At 35.4% G+C, this 19,398-nt stretch overlaps 1 protein-coding gene and 1 non-coding gene across 3 annotated transcripts in view; one reads left to right on the plus strand and one right to left on the minus strand.

The window, feature by feature from the left end:
- The window catches only part of ANO6 (anoctamin 6), a 260,323-nt gene that overhangs the window by 198,812 nt on the left and 42,113 nt on the right, over nucleotides 1–19,398 (plus strand). For both annotated transcript variants that reach the window (XM_077170647.1, XM_077170648.1), the window contains 3 exons: nucleotides 673–807; nucleotides 14,810–14,915; nucleotides 18,881–18,941. In XM_077170647.1, coding sequence (XP_077026762.1) covers nucleotides 673–807; nucleotides 14,810–14,915; nucleotides 18,881–18,941 — 302 coding nt within the window. The remainder of the gene's footprint in view (nucleotides 1–672; nucleotides 808–14,809; nucleotides 14,916–18,880; nucleotides 18,942–19,398) is intronic.
- Nucleotides 14,459–14,574, minus strand: LOC143643093 (U5 spliceosomal RNA). Its single transcript, XR_013156130.1, has one exon. It is a non-coding gene; the product is annotated as a U5 spliceosomal RNA (small nuclear RNA).

Raw genomic sequence — 19,398 nt, forward strand, 5'->3', positions numbered from 1 at the left:
CTTTTCTTCTCTTCACACCTGTCTGGCCTCTTCCATTTTGCCCCAAAGTACCCTGTTGATCAGCTTTAAAAGTTTATAAATAATTGAAGTGCTAGATATAAGGCTAGAGAAAAGTAGGTTTCTCAATTATACTTATCCTGCCTTCTCCCATTCTCAAAATGAGCTCTATAAATTATAGGATCACAGAGATATTCCACTACTAATTAGTGTTATTATCAGTTATTTTCTTGCTATTTTACATTTCATCTTTCCTCCAAGGAAGTTTCCTAGATAAGTAAAAGCATGTAACTGTGAAAAGACTGTTCGTGTTCATTTGTTTCAAGCATATTAAGAATAATTGTTTGGAGAATGTGTAAAATTGTGCTTGTCTTTACAAAGAATGCCGATGATATTCCTATTTCCTCCATATTCAGCACGTTCCCCTCCCTTGCTCTTTCTAATTTACTTTGCTTCAATAGGCTGCCCAGTGATTGGTACATCTGTGATATGTAATGTACTTTTTCTCTCATCAGAATTCAGAGCCTGCTATAAAAATGAGTATATTTTAAGTGTGAATTGAGTCAGAGGTTCAAGCTTAAAGCTGCCTTTATTTAAAATCAGAAATTAATATCAGGATGAAGCTGCAGAGTGATTATTTATGTCTTCTAAAAACTAATTTCTATCTTTCTTCAGGAAATATTATGGAGAGAAGATTGGAATCTATTTTGCCTGGCTGGGCTATTACACTCAGATGTTGCTCCTGGCAGCAATAGTAGGAGTGGCTTGCTTTCTCTATGGATATCTTAATCAAGATAACTGTACATGGAGGTAAACTCTGTTTAATCCCTGTTGCCATGCTGAAATGCTGATTAGTCATGAAGTCATTTTCCAGGGTCTTCAACTGTTTAGTAAAGGAAGACTCATCACCAAACACTTACTGCTTTAGATGATATATCCCTTTGTGCTGAGTATAATAAATGAAATGGAAAAAAAAATTTCTTAGATAACCCAGCCAGTCTCTGACAGGAATATTACCCCCAGGAAACACTCCAGTATTTTAAGACAATAATTTGTTTGAAAAAGAAAAGCAGACAGGAGGCAGGATTGTCCTTGAACTTTTGGCTTCCAGAGGAATGCGTCATGCCCTGCCAATGTCGGCCAAGAGCAGCTCTAATTTCTTCAGGGTTTCGATGGCAAAATTGGTGAAACTAGCATAGCTTTTTCTTCTTCTCTACTTCTTTTTTTGCTTGTTATTTTTAGAGAGGTTGTGGGTTACAGAACAGTCATGCATAAAATACAGGATTTCCATATACCACCCTGTGATTAATGCTTTGCATTGATGTGGTTCATTTGTTATGATTGATGCAAGAACGTTTTAATAATTGTACTATTAACTATAGATCATGGTATAACTCAGTTTTCTGTCTGTCATGTAGTTTCATGGATCTTTAAAAAAAAAAAAAACCTTTATTCTACTAAGGTATATCCAACCTAAAATTTCTACTTTTAACTACACTCAAATATATTATTCATAGCCGTTAATTACATTCAGAATGTTCTGTTACTATCACCATCATCATCCCAAATAGGAACCATATATATTTTAAGCTTTAATGTCCTATTCCTACACCCACAGCATCCCCTGGTTAATCGATATCCTAGATTCTGACTCTATACATTTGCCTATTCTAATTATTTCATACCAGTGAGATCATACACTATTTGTCCTTTGGTGTCTGGCTTATTTCACTCACGTGATGTCTTCAGGTTTCATTAATGTTGTTGCATGTATCAGGGCTTCATTCTTTTTTTGGCTGAATAATATTCCATTGTATGTATATACCACATGTGCTTATCCATTCATCAGTTGATGGACGCTTGGTTTGCTTCCATCTTTTGGCAATTGTGAATAATGCCATTCTGAACAACAATGTGAAAATATCTGTTCAAGTCCCTTCTTTCATTTCTTTTCAGTGTATACTTGCTATTTGGATTGCTAAGACATGGTAATTCTACACTTAACTTTCTGAGGAACTATGAAACTGTCTTTCACAGCAACTGCAACCCCATTTTACATTCCCATCCACAATGAATATGTTCCTATTTCTCTACATCCTCTACAACACTTGTACCTTTCCTTTTTTTTTAATACTAGCCATTCTAGTGGGTATGAAATGGTATCTTATTATGTTTTGATTTGCTTTTCCCTGATATCTAATGCTATTGAGCATCTTATCATATGCTTTTGGCCATTTGTATATCTTCTTTGGAGAAATACCTATTTTATTATTTGGCTTGTTTTTAAATTGGTTTCTCCTTTTAATTGTTGAGTTATAAAATTTCTTTATGTATTCTGCATTTTAAATGTTTATTAGATCATAGTATCCTCTCATCTTCCTTTTTATTTCATTGTATTCAGTAGCAATGACTCCCTTTTCATTACCGATTTTATTTAATTGTATCCTCTATTATTTTTCTTCGTCAGTCTAACTAAAGGTTTGTCAATTTTGTTCATCTTTCCAAGGAAACAACTTTTGGTTTGTTGATTCTTCTGTTTTTTTTTTTGTTGTTGTTGTTGTTGTTGTTCTCTACTTCATTTATCTCTGTTCTAATCTTTGCTATTTTTTTCTGCTTGCTTTGGGTTTAGTTTGCACTTCTTTTTCTAGTTCTCCCACTTTTTATGTTAGGTTTATGATTTGAAATCTTTCCTCCTTTAAAGTAAGCATTTAGAGCTATAAATTTCCCTCTTAGCACTGCCTTTGTTGCGTCCCATGTTTTAGTGTGTTGTATTTTCATTTTCTCTGTAGCAATTATAAAAACATAATTTTTTCCTATCAAATCTGTTAGCTATTTAACAGTATGTTTTTTAATTTCCACATATTTATGAATTTTCCATTTCTTCCTTTTTTTTTTTTTGGTTTCTAGCTTCATTCCATTCTGGTTGGAGAAGATACCTTGCATGATTTCAGTGTTTTCTTAAATTTGCTGACATTGTTTCGTGACCTTAGATATAGCCTTTCCTGGAGAATAATCCATGTGTACTTGAGAAGATATATTTTCTATTGCTGTTAGGCAAAGTGTTCTATATTTATCTGGTAGGTCTAGTTGGCTTAGATTATTGTTCTAGTTGTGTGTTTCCTTATTGATCTTTTGTCTGGGTGTTCTGTCTGTTACTGAAAGTGCTATTTTAAAGTCTCCCAGTATTATTGTAGAACTGTCTCTCTTGCATCATGTATTTAGGGACTCTGCTATTAGGTGCGTATGTTTTTATAATTGCTACAGCTTCTGGTTGAATTGACCCTTTTATCAATATATAATGACTTTCTGTGTCCCTTGAAACAGATTTTTTTATTTTAAGTCTATTTTATCTGATATTAATGTAGCTACCCCAGCTCTTTTCAGGTACTCCTTGCACAGTATGTATTTTGTTCATCCTTTCACTTTCATCCTACTTATGTCTTTGTTTTTTATACAAGTCTTTTGTAGACAGCATATAATTGGGTCATGCTTTTTAATCTATTCTGTCAATCTCTGCCTTTTGATTGGAGGTTAATCCATTTGCATTGTAAATCACTGCTGATAATGCAAGAATTTCTTTTGCCCTTTTGCTGTTTAAAGTAGTCTTTGTAAATCGCAGACCTTTTTTGTCCCTCAATTCTTCAGTCGATGTCTACATTCATATTTATTTGATTTTTTGTATTGTACCATATTGAATCCCCTCTCCTTTTTAATTGAATATTTTCATATATTTTCCCTGTCGTTTACATGGGCTCAAAATTTAACACCCTAAATATATAGCAATTATTTGATTTGATGTCACCTTGACTTCAACAGTGTTATATGTACTGCTCCTATCCACCCCCACTTTCCCACCTTTTATTGTATTTTACAAATGCTATCTTTATATATTGTTTTTCCAAAACCATAGATTTGTCATTACTTTTTATGCATTTGTATTTTAGCACCTATAGGAAGTAGGACATGGTGTTACAGACCAAAAAATACAATACAGTGGTACTGGCATTTATAATTGCCCAATCTTCTTCTTTTAGAAGTGACTTGAAATATATATCTTATGAAATTCATATTTAAATACTCAAGTGATAGATAGTACTTGGTGTTTTTTGTTTGTTTGTTCGCATGGGCACGCTCTGAGAATCGAACCCGGGTCTCTGGCAAGGTAGTACTTGTTTGATCTCTTTTTTCCATTTTCTTTTTATAAATTATCTCTCTAGAACATTGCGGGGAGTGGTGGTGATAAAGAATGTTTGAACTCATGGAGTTAAAATCTACAGTATAGTTACCAAGAGCTATAGTGAGGGCAGAGAATGGGAACCTGATACTTAATTTGTGCAGAATTTTTAATAAGGTGGATTTTAAATGTTTGGAAATAGATAGAGGTAAGAGTAGTACATTATTGTGAATGTAATTAATAGCACCAAATTATGGGTGTAAGGGGCAGTTTAGGGTGGTGTAAATCACTAAAGAAAGCTAGAGGATAAAACATGGGACTGTATAAGATAGTGAACCCTGTTGTAGATGATGTCTATGGTTAAATGTACACATATTTAAGAATGCTCTTCCAGGGACTAGAACGAATGTTCATCGCTATTACAAGGTGTTAATAACAAGGTGGTTTATGGGGAAAAATATCCTAATGCAACTATGGACCATAACAGTAATATTGTAATGTTCTTTGATCAGTTGTAACAAAGGTAACACATCATTGCTGTCAGTAATAGGGGATTATAAGGCGTATGGGATTTTCTTTTTGGAGCAATGAAAATGTTCTCAAATTAAAAAAAAAAGAATGAGCACTTGATGTCAGAATTCAAACAGCAGGTGCACTGTCTGTAGAGACGTACATGGGTGCCAGAGCACTCTGAATTTCACCAAAATTATTCTGAATTGTGTATGTAGTCCTCTGCTTTTGGTAGTCTCATCCTCAGTCTCAGAAGGGATGTGACACTGAACCAAGCATTTTCTCTTGATCACCTGGCCTCTATCAAGTATGACAGATCAAAATTTTGGGGCACTAGTGATGAATGAGCTGATGACCAAATTTTTCTAGCCCTGAGCATATCAGCCTGGCTCCCAAGGCAGAATGCTCACATCGTGGCTCTGATGCAAAAGCATAATTAGCCATTCTGTTTAACAGAGGATTTTGAGCACTTTGTACTCATTATGGCTTCTTACGTGGACTTTGAAATACTCCCTCCCCTTATCACTTACAAAAAAGAGTTTAATTTTGGGCTAAATGCTGAATTTGATACCTTTTGCCTAAATTGTCTTTGGCTTCTTTCATTGTTTACATATTGTCCCAGCAAAAAAAGGGCATCACAGAAATACATTTTAAAGTGTAAAAGTAGCATTTTTATAAGTCCCGAAGGGGACTTTGCAAATACTTTTCCGCTCACTGATCAAATCACTCTGGGAGTCATCAGGGCATCACCTGGACGAACCAACAAAATCTCATGTCCTATACAAAGTTCCATGTACTTCAGGTGTTCAATCAACTATCTACATAAGTTATATTAGGAGATGCCCTAGTCAACGTATAGATTTGTACCAAACAAATATTTTTTGCTTTAGTCTCACACATTAGTTGAAATTTTAAAATATTAAGTACCATCTATTTTCAGCACACTGCAGTAATGACATTCTTTTGTTCTTCCTCATGCAAAAACATTTTTAAAATTTGTACATTTAGTCACTATCATTATACACTCTAGGCATTCCTAGTTACACCATCTCAATCTTTATCATCTATCTTTCTTTGTGATTTCATTTATGCCCCAGCCCTCCTCCCTCTATCATTCTCATATGCAGCTTCATTCAGTGTTTTAACATAATTGTATTATAGTTAGGTAATATTGTGCTGTCCATTTCTGAGTTTTTATATTCAGTCCTGTTGCACAATCTGTATCCCTTCAGCTCCAATTACCCAATATCTTACCCTATTTCTATCTCCTGATGGTCTGTGTTACCAAGGAAATATTCCAAGTTTATTCACTAATGTCAGTTCTTATCAGTGAGACCATACAGTATTTGTCCTTTTGGTTTTGGCTAATCACACTCAACATAATGTCCTTAAGGTCCATTCATGTTGTTACATACTTCATAACTTTATTCTGTCTTACAGCTGCATAATATTCAATCTTATGTAAATGTCACAGTTTGTTTAGCCAACTGTCTGTTGATGGACATTTTGGCTGTTTCCATCTCTTGGTAATTGTTAATAATTCTGCTATAAACATTGGTGTGTAAATGTCCATTTGTGTCCTTGGCCTCATGTCCTTTGAGTAGAGACAGCATATAGATGGGTCCTATTTTTTAATCCATTCTGCCAGACTATTTCTTTTGATTGGAGAGTTTAATCCATTAACATCCAGTGTTATTACTGCATGGGTAGTACTTTCTTCTACTATTTTGCCTTCTGGATTTTATATGTCATATCTAATTTTCCTTCTTTTTACCTTTACTCATAGTCTTCCTTTCTACACTCTTCTCCACACCCCTTTCTTCTGTCTTTTTGTATCTGTCTCTACTGTTCCCTTTAGTATTTCTTGCAGAGCTGGTCTCTTAGTCACAAATTCTCTCAGTGATTTTTTTGTCTGAAAATGTTTTAATTTCTCCCTCATTTTTGAAGGACAATTTTGCTGGATATAGAATTCTTGGTTGGCAGTTTTTCTCTTTTAATAATTTAAATATATTATCCCACTGTCTTCTCGCCTCCATGGCTTCTGCTGAGAGATCTGTGCATAGTCTTATTGGGCTTCCCTTGTATGTGATGGATTGCTTTTCTCTTAATGCTTTCAAGATCCTCTCTTTCTCTTTGACCTCTGACATTCTGATTATTAAATGTCTTGGAGTATGTCTATTTGGATCTGTTCTCTTTGGGGTACGCTGCACTTCTTGGATCTGTAATTTTAAGTCTTTCATAAGAGTTGGTAAATTTTCAGTGACGATTTCCTCCATTAGTTTTTCTCCTCCTTTTCCCTTCTCTTCTCCTTCTGGGACACCCACAACACGTATATTCATGCGCTTCATAGTGTCTTTCAATTCCCTGAGTCCCTGCTCATATTTTTCCATTTTTTTTACTATAGTTTCTGTTTCTTGTCGGATTTCAGATGTTCTGTCCTCCAGTTCAGAAATCCTATGTTCTGTCTCTCAGAATCTACCAGTGTAGTAGGTTTCCATTGTTTTTTTTTTCATCTCTTCTACTAGTAGTGTCTTTCATTCCCATAAGTTCTGTGATTTGTTTTTTCAGACTTTCAGTTTCTTCTTTTTGTTCTTTCCTTGCCTTCTTTATATCCTCCCTCAATTCATTGATTTGGTTTTTGATGAGGTTTTACATGTCTGTTCGTATATTCTGAATTAGTTGTTTCAGCTCCTGTATGTCATTTGAATTGTTGCTTTGTTCCTTTGACTGGGCCATATCTTCAATTTTCCTAGTGTGACTTGTTATTTTTTGCTGGCATCTAGGCATTTAATTACCTTAATTAGTTTATTCTGGAGATTGCTTTCACTTCTTTTATCTAGGGTTTTCTTGTTGGATGAATTTGTTGTCTATCTGTTCTTTGACATTCCGTTCAGCTTTATCTGGACCTTTAGCTTAAGTTTTGTTTAACAGAGGAGAATTTTTCAGTTCTTGTTTTCTTATTTCTTTCCCTGCTTGTGTGGTGCCTTTCCCCTCCCCACACTTAGGAGGGTCTACTTAGATATTATAGACCCCAGCCAGATTTTCCCAGACCAAACTGGCCTCCTATCAGGAGGAAAGAGTCACCTGCACTGGTTTTCCCTGAGGGTGAGACCCAGCAGGTTGAAAGACTTTCCTGTGAAGTCTCTGGACTCTGTTTTTCTTATCCTCTCCAGTATGTGGCTCTTGTCTGACTGCAGGTCCCACCAGCATAAGATGATGCGGTACCTTTAACTTTGGCAGACTCTCCCTGCTGGGGGCGTGGTGGAGACAGAGGAGAGGTTGTAGGCTGGTTTTAATGGCTTCAAATTACCAAGCCCTGGTGTCTGAATTCCTTGATGGAGGGATTCCACCTGGGTCGGGCTTCACCCCTCCCTTGGGGAAGGCACAGGCTCCAGATAAGCCCCCAAAAGAGCTCACTTCTGCCTATGCCTGGGGCAGTTGCAGCCTGAAAAGTCCTGCTGCTGTATCTAGAGGCAGTCAAGCCTTTGTAGATACACAGCCACAAAAACCTCTGTTTCCTTCTTTTTTTTTTTTCCCCCTTTTTCTGTCAGTCCTGCCCCCTTGGTGCTGGGGCAAAAATGAGCAACCTCTGCCTTGATCAGGTTCACCTAAGCTGGGGGCCTATTTTTAGTAGTCAGAGTTTGTTAATTAGTTCCACAATTGACGTTTGATTGTGCACAGTCCCTGCTGCTGGTAAAGTCCTTTCCTTTCCCCTCTGGGAAGCGGGCTGTGGGGGAGTGGTGCTGGCTGCCACAGCTTTGGGAACTCATGGTTCTGGGGGGTGCTCGCAGCTGGTCCAGCTGGTCCAGACTGGGATATGCTGTGTGTCTGGTCACTGACGTGGCCCCAGGAGCTGTTCTGTACTGTTTCTGGTTATTTAGTAGTTGTTCTGGAGGACAAACTAAAATGTGCACGTTGTTAAGCTGCCATCCTGACCCGGAAGTCTATACTAAATTTTATATTTGTCATTTCATTACTTACTTATACTGTTTTTTAATCACATATATTTATGTCCCTGCAACATATATTTAGTTTTTGTATTTTGAAAATATGTATGCATATATGGAGTATACTATAGTTATTGCCACTTCTTAAAAATGCCTCTTAAAAGTCTATACCCCTGGGTGGGCCACGGTGGCTCAGCAGGTAAGAGTGCTTGCCTGCCATGTCCGAGGACCCAGATTCAATTCCCAGTGCCTGCCCATGTAAAAAAAAAAAAAAAAAAAAAGTCTATACCCCTTTCTTAAAATAACAGTTTTATTAAGATAGAATTCACCATTTTATAGTGTACCTCTCGGTGGTTTTAGGTACATTCACTTACTTGTGCAAGCATCATCACTGTTTAGCTTTAGAATATTTTCATTACCCCAAAAAGAAGCTACTGTCCATTAGCAAGCACTCCTTAGACCCCTGCCCTTAGCCCTTGGCAGCCACTCATCTACTTTCTATCTCTGGATTTGGCTATTCTGGACATTTTATATAAATGCAATCATGCAGTATGCAGCCTTTTGTGACTGGCTTCTTTCACATCACATAATGACTTCAAGGTTCATCTTTATCCTGGCATATATGAGTACTTCATTGCTTTTTTGTCACTGAATAATATTCAGTTTTATGCATATGCCACAATTTGTTTATCCATCCATTAGTTGATGAACATTCATTAGTTGATGGACATTTGGGTTGTTCTTACCCTTTTGATTATTATGAATAATGCTGCTTTGAACATTGTGTACAAATTTTTTAGTGGACTTAGGTTTTCAATTCTCTTGGATTATACTGAAGAATGGAATTGCTGGGACATGTGGTAACTCTATGTTTAACATTTTGAAGAACTGCCAAAATGTTTTCCAAAATGGATGTTTCATTTTACATTCCTACCAGCAGTGTTTGAGGGTTCCAATTTTTCCACATCCTTGTCAGCACTTGTTATTGTCTGCTTTATATTTTAGCCCTCATAAGTGACTGTGAAGTGGTATTTCATTGTGGTTTTCATTTGCAATTCCTTAATGCCTAATGTTGAGTGTCATTTTCTGTACTTATTTGCCATTTGCCTATCTTCTTTGAAGAAATGTCTAGACCTGGGCTTTTCTTTGTGGAACATCTTTCTTACTAATGTAATCTCTTTACTTGTATAGGTCTATATGGATTTTCTGTTTCTTCTTGAGTCATTTTCAGTAGTTTGTGTCTTTCAAGAAATTAGTCCATCGCTTCTAGGATATTTAATTTGCTGGCACATAGTTATTTATAGTTTCCCCTAATAATCCTTTTTATTTCTGCAAGGTCAGTAGTAATGTCCCCTTTTACTTGCAGATTTTAGTAATTTGAGTCTTCTCTCTTTTTCTTAGTCAGTCTAGCTAATGGCTGGTAAGTTTTTTGCTCTATTCACAGAACCAACTTCTGGTTTTGTTCATTTTTTTCCTATTGTTTTTCTATTTGCTATTTCATTTACTTCCACTCTAATGCTAATTATTTCTTCCATTTGCTTTGCATTTAGTTTGCTTTTCTCATTTCTTAAGGTGGAAGTTCAGATAATTGATTTCAGTTCTTCTTGTTTTAATGTAAGCATTTATACACATACATTTCCTTTAAAGTATTGCTTTCACTGCATCCTATAAGTTTGGGTATGCTTTTTTTTTAATCTTCAAGTATTTTCTGATTTCCTGTAATTCCTTTCTTGACCTTTTGGTTATTTAGAATTGTGTTGTTGCATTTCACATATTGTGGATTTCCCAAATTTCCTTCTGCTACTAATTTCTAAGTTCTTTCTATGATGTTCAAAGGAAATTCTTTGAATGACTTCAATCCTTTACATTTATTGAGGCTTGTGAACTTGAGAAAAATGTAGTCAGCTGTTATTGAGTAGGGTTGTGTAGATGTGTGTTAAGTCTAGTTAGTTTATAATGTTGTTCAAGTCACCTGTTTCTGTGTTGAACTTCTGCTTGGTTGTCCTATCCATTATTAAAAGTAGGATTTTAAGTCTTTAGTTATTATCGTTGAATTTTCTATTCGTTCAATTCATCCAAGGTTGCTGCCTATATTTGGGGACACTGTTTTTAGGTGCATGTGCTTATAATTGTCATGTCCCTCTGATGGGTTAACATTTTTATCATTATAAAATGTTCTTCTTTGTCTAATAACAAACTTCTTCTTAAAGTCTATATTGTGTGATACTACTGTACACTCCAGTTCTGATTTGGTTTCTATTTGCATAGTATGTTTTTTTCCATCTTTTTACTTTCAATCTTGTATTAGCATTATTGAAAGAAACAGAACTAACAGGAAATATCTATAATAGGAGATTTATAAAGGTATCTCAGGCATTCGTGGGAATGGAAGAGTTCAAAATCCATAGGGCAGGCTGTGAAGTTGGGAGCACCGATGAAGGGTCTGGATGAACCCCAAGGGGAGGCTGACTGGCAGAAGCAGTGAAAAAGTCTCTCTTCTCCCTTAAAAAGTCTTAAACTGATTGAATTATCCCATTGGGGGGGGGGGGATGCTCCCTTAGTTGATCATAGATGTAATCAGCACAGCTGCAATCAATTGATTGATTTAATAAACTACCCTTCCAGTTTATCAGCCAGCCATGAAATATCCTTGCAGCTATGGTCAGGGCAGTGCTTGACTGTCCAGCAACTAGGCATCACCACCTGACCAAGTTGACACCAGAACCTAACCATTATAAACCTATTTGTATCTTTGAGCCTTAAGCAAGTTTCTTTTAAACAGCTCATAACTGGACCCTATATTTTAGTCCATTCTGCCAATTCTTGTCTTTTCATTGGAGGTTTTAGTCTATTTAAATTTCAGTAAGGTAGGATTTATTCCTTCCATCTTGCTATTTGTTTTCTATATGTCTTATGTTTTTTCTATTTCTCTCTTCCTCCATTACTATCTTTTTTGTGTGAAACAGATGTTTTCTAATACACCATGTTAATTCCATTATTGTTTCTTTTAACCTATTTTTAAAAAAAGAGATTTTCTCAGTTATTGCCCTGAAATTATAACTAATATCTTCTCTTAAAACAATCTCGTTTGGATTAATGGCAACTTAATTTCAGTAGTATACAAAAACTTTGCTCTAGTATCACTTCATCCCTCCCTTTCTTTGTGCCATTGTTGTCAAAAAAATTACATGTTTATAAATTATAAGTCCATGAGCAGTTTTATAATATTGTATTATGTAGTTGTCTTCTAAATCAGATAGGATAGTTACATAAAAATATATTTATATGTCTTTTATATTTACCTATGTAAATATATTTACCTTTACCAGTGTACTTTATTTCTTCAGGTGGATTCAAGTAACTGTCTCATGTCCTTTTATTTAAGCCCAAAGGATTACCTTTTAGTATCTCTTAGATGGAAGAAGGGCCAGTCATGTCTTCTTTCAATTTTTGTTTCTGTGGAACTCTTAATTTCTCTTTCAATTTTGAAGGGCAATTTTGCTGGATATAGAACTCTTATTTGACAGTATTTTTTTTTCTTTTTACATTTTGAATATACCACCCATTGCCTTCTCTTCACTGCTTTTTAATTAAAAGTCAGTTGTTAATATAACTGAGGATTCCTTGTATCTGAGTCACTTTTTTTCTGGTTGCTTTCAAGATTCTCTCTTTGTCTTCTGACAGTTTCACTACAATATTCCTAGGTTTAGATCTCTGAGCTTCTGCTACTTGGAATTTGTTAAACTCCTTGGAAATATATGTATTAGAGTTTTTCATCAAATTTGAGAAGTATTCAGCCATTATTTCTTCAAAAATTCTTTCTGCTCTTTTCTTTCTTTTCTCTCTCTCTGGAACCCAATGTATTTCTATTGGTACATTTGATGGTGTTCCTCATGTCTCTGAGACTGTGATTGTTTTTTTCATTCTTTTTTCTTCTATTCCTCAGACTGGATGATCTCAATAGACCAGTCTTCGGGTTCACAGAATCTTTCTTCTGCAAGTTCAAAACTGCAGAGGAGCTCCTCTAGTGAATTTTTCAGTTCAGTTATTGTACTTTGCAACTCCAGAATTTCTATTTGTTTCTCTGGGAATGGTCATTTGGGGTAGCTCCCAAACCTTACTTTCCCCTTCAGTGTCTACTAGATTGCTGTTTAACAGCTACCATGATGGCAAGGCTGTTGATTTTTAAGTCTGCTGCAAAGTTAAGGGGATGGGATGTGAACAAGGCAAGCTAAAACACCACGAAGTTCACTATTCTTACAGAGATTTAGCCATTTGTCTCAAATAAATGCTCCTTGGATTGCTGTAAATCTTTGGGTTTAATTTCCAGAGTTCTGAAAAGGCTGATTTTGGCAACTTTTACCAGTGTTCTCATTGTTTTTATGGAGGGAGAGATTTTCAGATGCCTTTACTCAGTCATTCCAATAATGCTTCCCATGCCCATTTTTTCTTTACTGAGTTATTTGCAAGGCTACCTAACTGCACAGCTCCAGCCCTGTTTAAATAGGAGTCTGTATGAGTAGTTTTGTCTGGATGGAACAATGTGCAACCTACTTTCATTTGTTGTCCTGTCTTATTAATTTTTAGGAACTCTTTAAATACTTTAGCTAGTAATCCATTGACATTTTTATGTGTTGCAAACATCTTATACTATTGTGTTGCTAGTTTTTTCTCTCCCTTTATGGTATCTTTAATAAATTCACACTTTAAAAAGATCTTGAAATCTTCAGGCTTTCCCTTTGAGGTTTATGTTTTTAGGTATCTCTTTTAAGAAAGTTCTCCCTACGGTTATGGAGATATTCTTTTTTTACTTTCTTCTAATAAGTTTATACTTTTGACACTGCCTTTTTCCACCTAGAATTTTTTATACAACATGATTAAGAGTCCACTTTCATGTTTTTTCATATGGATATTCCACTGCACCATCCCCATTTACTGAAAGATCACCTGACTGATTTTCAGTGCCATCTCTGCCACAAATCAATTTTGTGTGTGTATGTGTGTTTGTGTGTGTGTATTTATGTATGCATGCATGTATTATGTATATTTCTGTTTCTGAAATATTTGTTTTGTTCTTTTGGTCAGTTTTTCTTAACCTATGCCAATAGCACCTTGTTCTTCTTGCCCTTAGTCCTTTCCTTTTCCATTGTATCAACAGCTCAAATAAAAGAGAATTGACATCTTTAATCACTGGTTCTTATAAAATCATGGACAAAATATGTGTCCATTTATATAGTTCTTCAGTGTCTCACAACATAGTTTTATGATTTTTTTGTATAATTTTTAAACATCTTGAATTAGATTTATTCCTGTGCTCTTTATAATTTTAATCTTTTGTAAAGGTATCTGCCTTTTAAAATTATTTCCTGGGCAGGCCACTGTGGCTCAGCAAGCAGAGTTCTCGCCTGCTATGCTGGAGACCCGGGTTTGTTTCCTGGTGCCTGCCCATGCAAAAAAAAAAAAAAAGAAAAATTTCCTAGCTGTTGCGAGTGTTTAGTGACACGATTCCTTTTTGTATATTAATATAATTTTGTATATTAATTAAACTCACATTAATTCTAGTACTTTGCTGTAGATTCTATTGAGTTGCCAATGTAACCAATCATCATCTGTCATAAAAGTTTTCTTTCTTCTTTGCAAATGTTCATATCTTCATTTTCTGTGGCTTAATGTGCTGGCAGGGATTTCCAATAAAAAAGAAGTGGTGATAATAGCACCCCTTTTCTTATTCCTGATTGAAAGGAAATACTTTCAGCATTTTACTGTTACGATGTTTTCTATTGTTTTTTTTTTTCACTTTCAATGTCTTTTATTACAACACACCTTAATAAGCTCTGTAAAAACAGAGCCTCAAAAAATTGGTTAGGAACTCGTGCTTGTTTCTCTCCATGGAAATCTTTAGTAAAAGGTGAAAGATGTATACGATCTGTAGAGAAACCAGAGTATATTGTTGGTTTTTTTTTATGTATTCTATTGATTTTACATAACATTATGTTTATTCTAGTAGTTTCTAGTAGTTTCATGCTTATCAAGTTAGTGAAGTTCCTTCTATTCCTAGTTTTCTAAGGGTTTTGTTACATTTTGTTTTTATCACAAATGAATATTGTATTTTATCATACTACCAGAAGGTCTTATTTAATAAATATTTTTTAATTAAACTTAATTTTTCTTTTTTCTTTAGTAAAGAAGTTTGTGACCCTGAAATTGGTGGCAAGATTATAATGTGTCCTCAGTGTGATAAGCTTTGTCCATTCTGGAGACTCAATATCACTTGCGAGTCCTCAAAGGTAATTCTTTGTCTTTCCAAACATTTACATATAGTGAGTTTTTAATAAATTCATATAATAATATGAATTATTATAATAATAATAAATTCATACAATGCAGAGCTTGTGGTTTTTTTTCTCTGAGGAATTCAGAAAGATATTTTTTCAGCTCAATTTCAAAACATCCTGAGGATAGATGTGGAATACAATTGTTTACTCCCTTTTTTACAAATAACAAATTGAGGTTAAAAGCCATATCCACATCTCATAGAGGGTCACTGTGGACGGTTAGAATCTAAACTACTCATGTATTTCAAGTAATCAAAGCAGAAATAATATGGCTTATCTCATGAATTCTATTTAATAAGTTTGTTACCATGAGTATTTTCGTTAATTCAAATGAGTGGAAACCTGAAATTTATACTTGGATTTTCCAGCTTTCAAAATGTACTGAAGCTATGTTGGGATTTTTAAAGACCCTGAATAATGGCTGGTGGTCAGATTTAGACTTTATCTACAACTATGCATAAGAAAGGTTTTATCTATAACTAATAATACATACTCTGTCTCAAAGCATTCACAAAAAAACACATCTGGCAACCCTTATACATGCAGCTGGTCTTGAGCCTTTATGACTTTTTAAAATCCAGGAAGTTTAGGACAAATATTGAAGCTTGAGCGCTGTTACTGAAAAGCAGACCATAAACTCTAGAGAGAAAGAAAGATGGTCTGCTTATGTTGAAGAGTCTTCTCGACAACACTAGCATACGCTTCTTCCTTGTCACGATCTTTCTGTCCCCTTGTTCTGTCGTGGAAATGTAGGAATCCTTACATGACCTCAAAATATTCTGAACTACTCCATGTAAGTCTGAGAAATTTTAACTGGCTATATTGCTATGATAGTTGTGCCACTTAATATTTTATACCTTGCAAAAGTCTTGTGCTTATTGCTTTTAAAACACTGAGGACTGAGAGATTAAATAATTTGGTCACCCATGTACTAACTGGCAAAGCCAGAAATTGACAGCAAATCTGCATTTCCTGCCGTTACTGTGCACCTAGCTGGCTGACAGTGGTTCTGGGTACTTGGCTCTTGAATCTAGCTTGGAAAAGCATTGAACCAGTTTATTACAACAATTGTAGAGAATTGTCAACACTTGGATTTTTTAAATTAATTTATGAATTGAAATGGATTTTATTGCCCTTTCCCAAACCAAAAAATATTCAAGGCTATAAATTTCTGTCATAGATCTCCCATCATGAAAGAATTAAAGCTAGTAAGCGGGAAGCTGCCTTTCAGTGATGTTGACTCGTAAATTAAAGGCCACTAGTTAGCATGCATCCCAAGGCATGGAATTTAAGGCAGATGCCAAAGGTAATACCCCAGACAAATTTTACTCCACAAAATCCAAGTGGAAATTCTATTTTCTTTAAGAAGTTCTCTCCCTCTCCACACACCACCTCTTGTCTCCTTTCTTCTACTCCCTTCTACCCATCCATAGGCACATAACATTCAAACATGACCCTGTGTGCATTTTTCCACATTGTTCTGGGAAAAAATGAGCAATTTTGGTTCTCTCCCAGTTTCCTGAAGGATCCCTTGGGTCTTGCCAATGTCGTTTGAGCTAAAAAGAATATAAGTTAAAGGATTAAATGAGAAACATAAGTTAGTAAAGGAGAAAAAGAAAGAGCACTTTTCCATGCTTTTCTGTTTATTGATTAATTTCATGATTTCTTCCTTCTTTAATAAATTTATTTATAAATTCATTGTACCTCTTTCCTTAGAAAAGAGATGAAGTGTTCACTAATTGGCATTTATACTAAAAGAATTAACAAAATGGGAATAGAAATATTAAATCAGGGTCATCAAGGATGTTTAAAAACAATTGTACAAATAACAGGGCTTCATAATGTTTTTGTGTTTGAGCATCTTAACTTCCTGGCTGTAAGATAAAAGGAAAACATAGTTATGACATTTTGTCATAGAAACATGCTATAAAATTTGAATTTTTCAAGGGTAAAGCATACCAAATGGTCATTTTCTGATAGTTCCTAGGCTTAAAAGTGTGATGCTCACATATGTAACCCTCTCTTTCTCTTTTTTCTACTCCATGTGAGTACAGTAGTATGCTCACTTGGGACTGCTCTTTTAACAAGGCCATCTTTCCCTTTCTCATTCCATCCTGCCAAGCAAGCCAGGCTAGGCTTCTTACCAAGAAAGCCTCTGTGCTTCCTTTCTCCTGTACTTCCTACTTCCATGTAGCCTGCGGGGCACATAGACCAGAGAGGCCAGTCATCTTATCACTTCCCTGTGACCCTGATACTTACACTTGTGGCAAAAATGGTAGCTTCAACCAGGCACGTAAAACATGTGTCTCACCTTGAACTGGCATTGGCGGTAAACTTGCTGTTAATTGCCACTCCTGTTTTTCTCTCTAGCCTTGGCAAATGTGCTTCCATTGACTTTTTCTCAACATAGGTATAGTAGGGCTAAGAATTCATAGGTAAGTTTTTTCCTGGGGTGGGGGAGTAGGGATGTCAGGGCAAGTAGGAGGTATGAAATAGAAAGAGGCTTGTATTGATTTCTAAAAGAGGGCAGAAAACAATAATAGCATTATAACATATGCAGAACAATATTTCATAAAACTTGTCATAATTTTCAGTAAAAGATGAGGTATAACATTAAGAAGCAACTCGAAGAAGATGGTTCCATAAAAGTCAATGATAAGAGATTTGAAATATGTAGCATGTGTTTCTGCTACAACACATGGCTAGAAAAGCAGGTGGAAGGCCTTGTCCCCCAGAATAGTAACTGATTATTAATTTTATTTTCCTTGAACTGAATTTGTGAGAGGAATTGGTTGAAGGTGATATGGGGTTGTACTTTCTGATAAGGGCCTGTATAGATGATTGAGGAGACATTTATTTGCTTTAGAAACCAGATGAGAATGTGGCTAGATGGATATTCTTTTATGAAAATGATCTAATGCCTTTACCAAGATGGAAATTTACCCACTTTACATTAATATAAAGGCAATACATGAAGATATCTAAAGCAAAGTAGAATTTTCCTTAGAAACAGTTTTGAATTAGCATTTGAAAATGTTTTTTTCTCACCTATAGCTTCTTTTCCTTCCAATTCCTGTCTTCTTTGCTTTGTATATGATCCATCATAAAGTTGATATACTATAGGCATGCCACTTTTTCCATTGACTTTATAGATTTTTTAGGAAGGAAACACTAGTAACTAATTGAAAAATTTTATAGGAAGCCATGGGCTTTTTACATTCTAGCAAAGAAACGAAACATGTCCAAACTAGTATGTAGAGCCACCTTCACCCAAGGTTGTCATTCATTCGTGATCATTGTACTCATTTTAATGTTAGCAAAAGTGCCTGTGCGTTCCTATTCCAATGGACACATTTGTTAGTGACAACAGATAAGCCATCGCTGAGTTTGAAGAAGCATTGCTATGAGTTTTCTCCTGGGGGTTGGGGAGGATAGCCATCTCAAAACGAACTCCAGCCTTGTACTTCCTTAACAAGAAAAGCAGAAATTCTGGAATTTTCCCCACCAGGGTGATATGATGATTAGATGCAAAATGTAAGTACAAAAGTTGATTAAAGGTCATTGGATATAGAAGAGAGAATACTGTAAAGACCTTATTCTTTCCTCAAATTCACTGTAACAACCGATAAAAAAAGGCTATTATTCCAAAGCTTGATAGAGGCTTTAAACTGAGTGGATTCTTAGCAGTTGCACATATTCCTTTGTCATGAAATGAAATGATTCTGTTGGAAAATGCATTCTTGTAAGGGTTGTTTGTGTTTAAAAGAATGAGAAATCTTATCTATGAGTGCATAATAGATATGATTGGTAAACTAGATATCAGCTTTAAAAAGAACAGACTGTAGAATACACAAAGCATTGCATACTTAGTGTGTGGTGAAGGTGATTCACTTATGTGTCATTACTGCATTTTACAGAAATTGTGCATCTTTGACAGCTTTGGAACCTTAATCTTTGCAGTATTTATGGGAGTATGGGGTAAGTTACTTTCTTTTTCTTTTCAGTTTACATGTGACTTTGCCTCTTAACATAAAAAAAAAAAATCCAAGATCATAATACACCCCATATAATAGTGTTATACAATTTTATATAGGCTATCAAAGTAATCCACTCTAGGATCTTTGATTTCCCAAGTTTTGGCATCCCTGGGACTCCATTTACAACTCCAAAGCCATTGTATCAGTGAGTTTTTTCTGCATTAAAAGTTTTCCCAAAAGATAGTAGCTTAAGACAACAAACATTTATTATTTCTCATAATTCCCTGGGTCAACTAGGAAATTCTTAGGAATGGGCCAGCTCAGCTGAACTCAGTACTGAGCTGGTAGCTTGACCGTGGCTGGATTGTGGGTATTCGGCTGGATGGTTTGGTCTGTGGAGCTTAAGCTGTTTTCTGAAGGCTAGCCCAGGATTCTTCACATGGTGGTTTCAGAGTTCA

This window comes from Tamandua tetradactyla, chromosome 7 (assembly GCF_023851605.1).
Source record: "Tamandua tetradactyla isolate mTamTet1 chromosome 7, mTamTet1.pri, whole genome shotgun sequence".
NCBI lineage: Eukaryota > Metazoa > Chordata > Mammalia > Pilosa > Myrmecophagidae > Tamandua > Tamandua tetradactyla.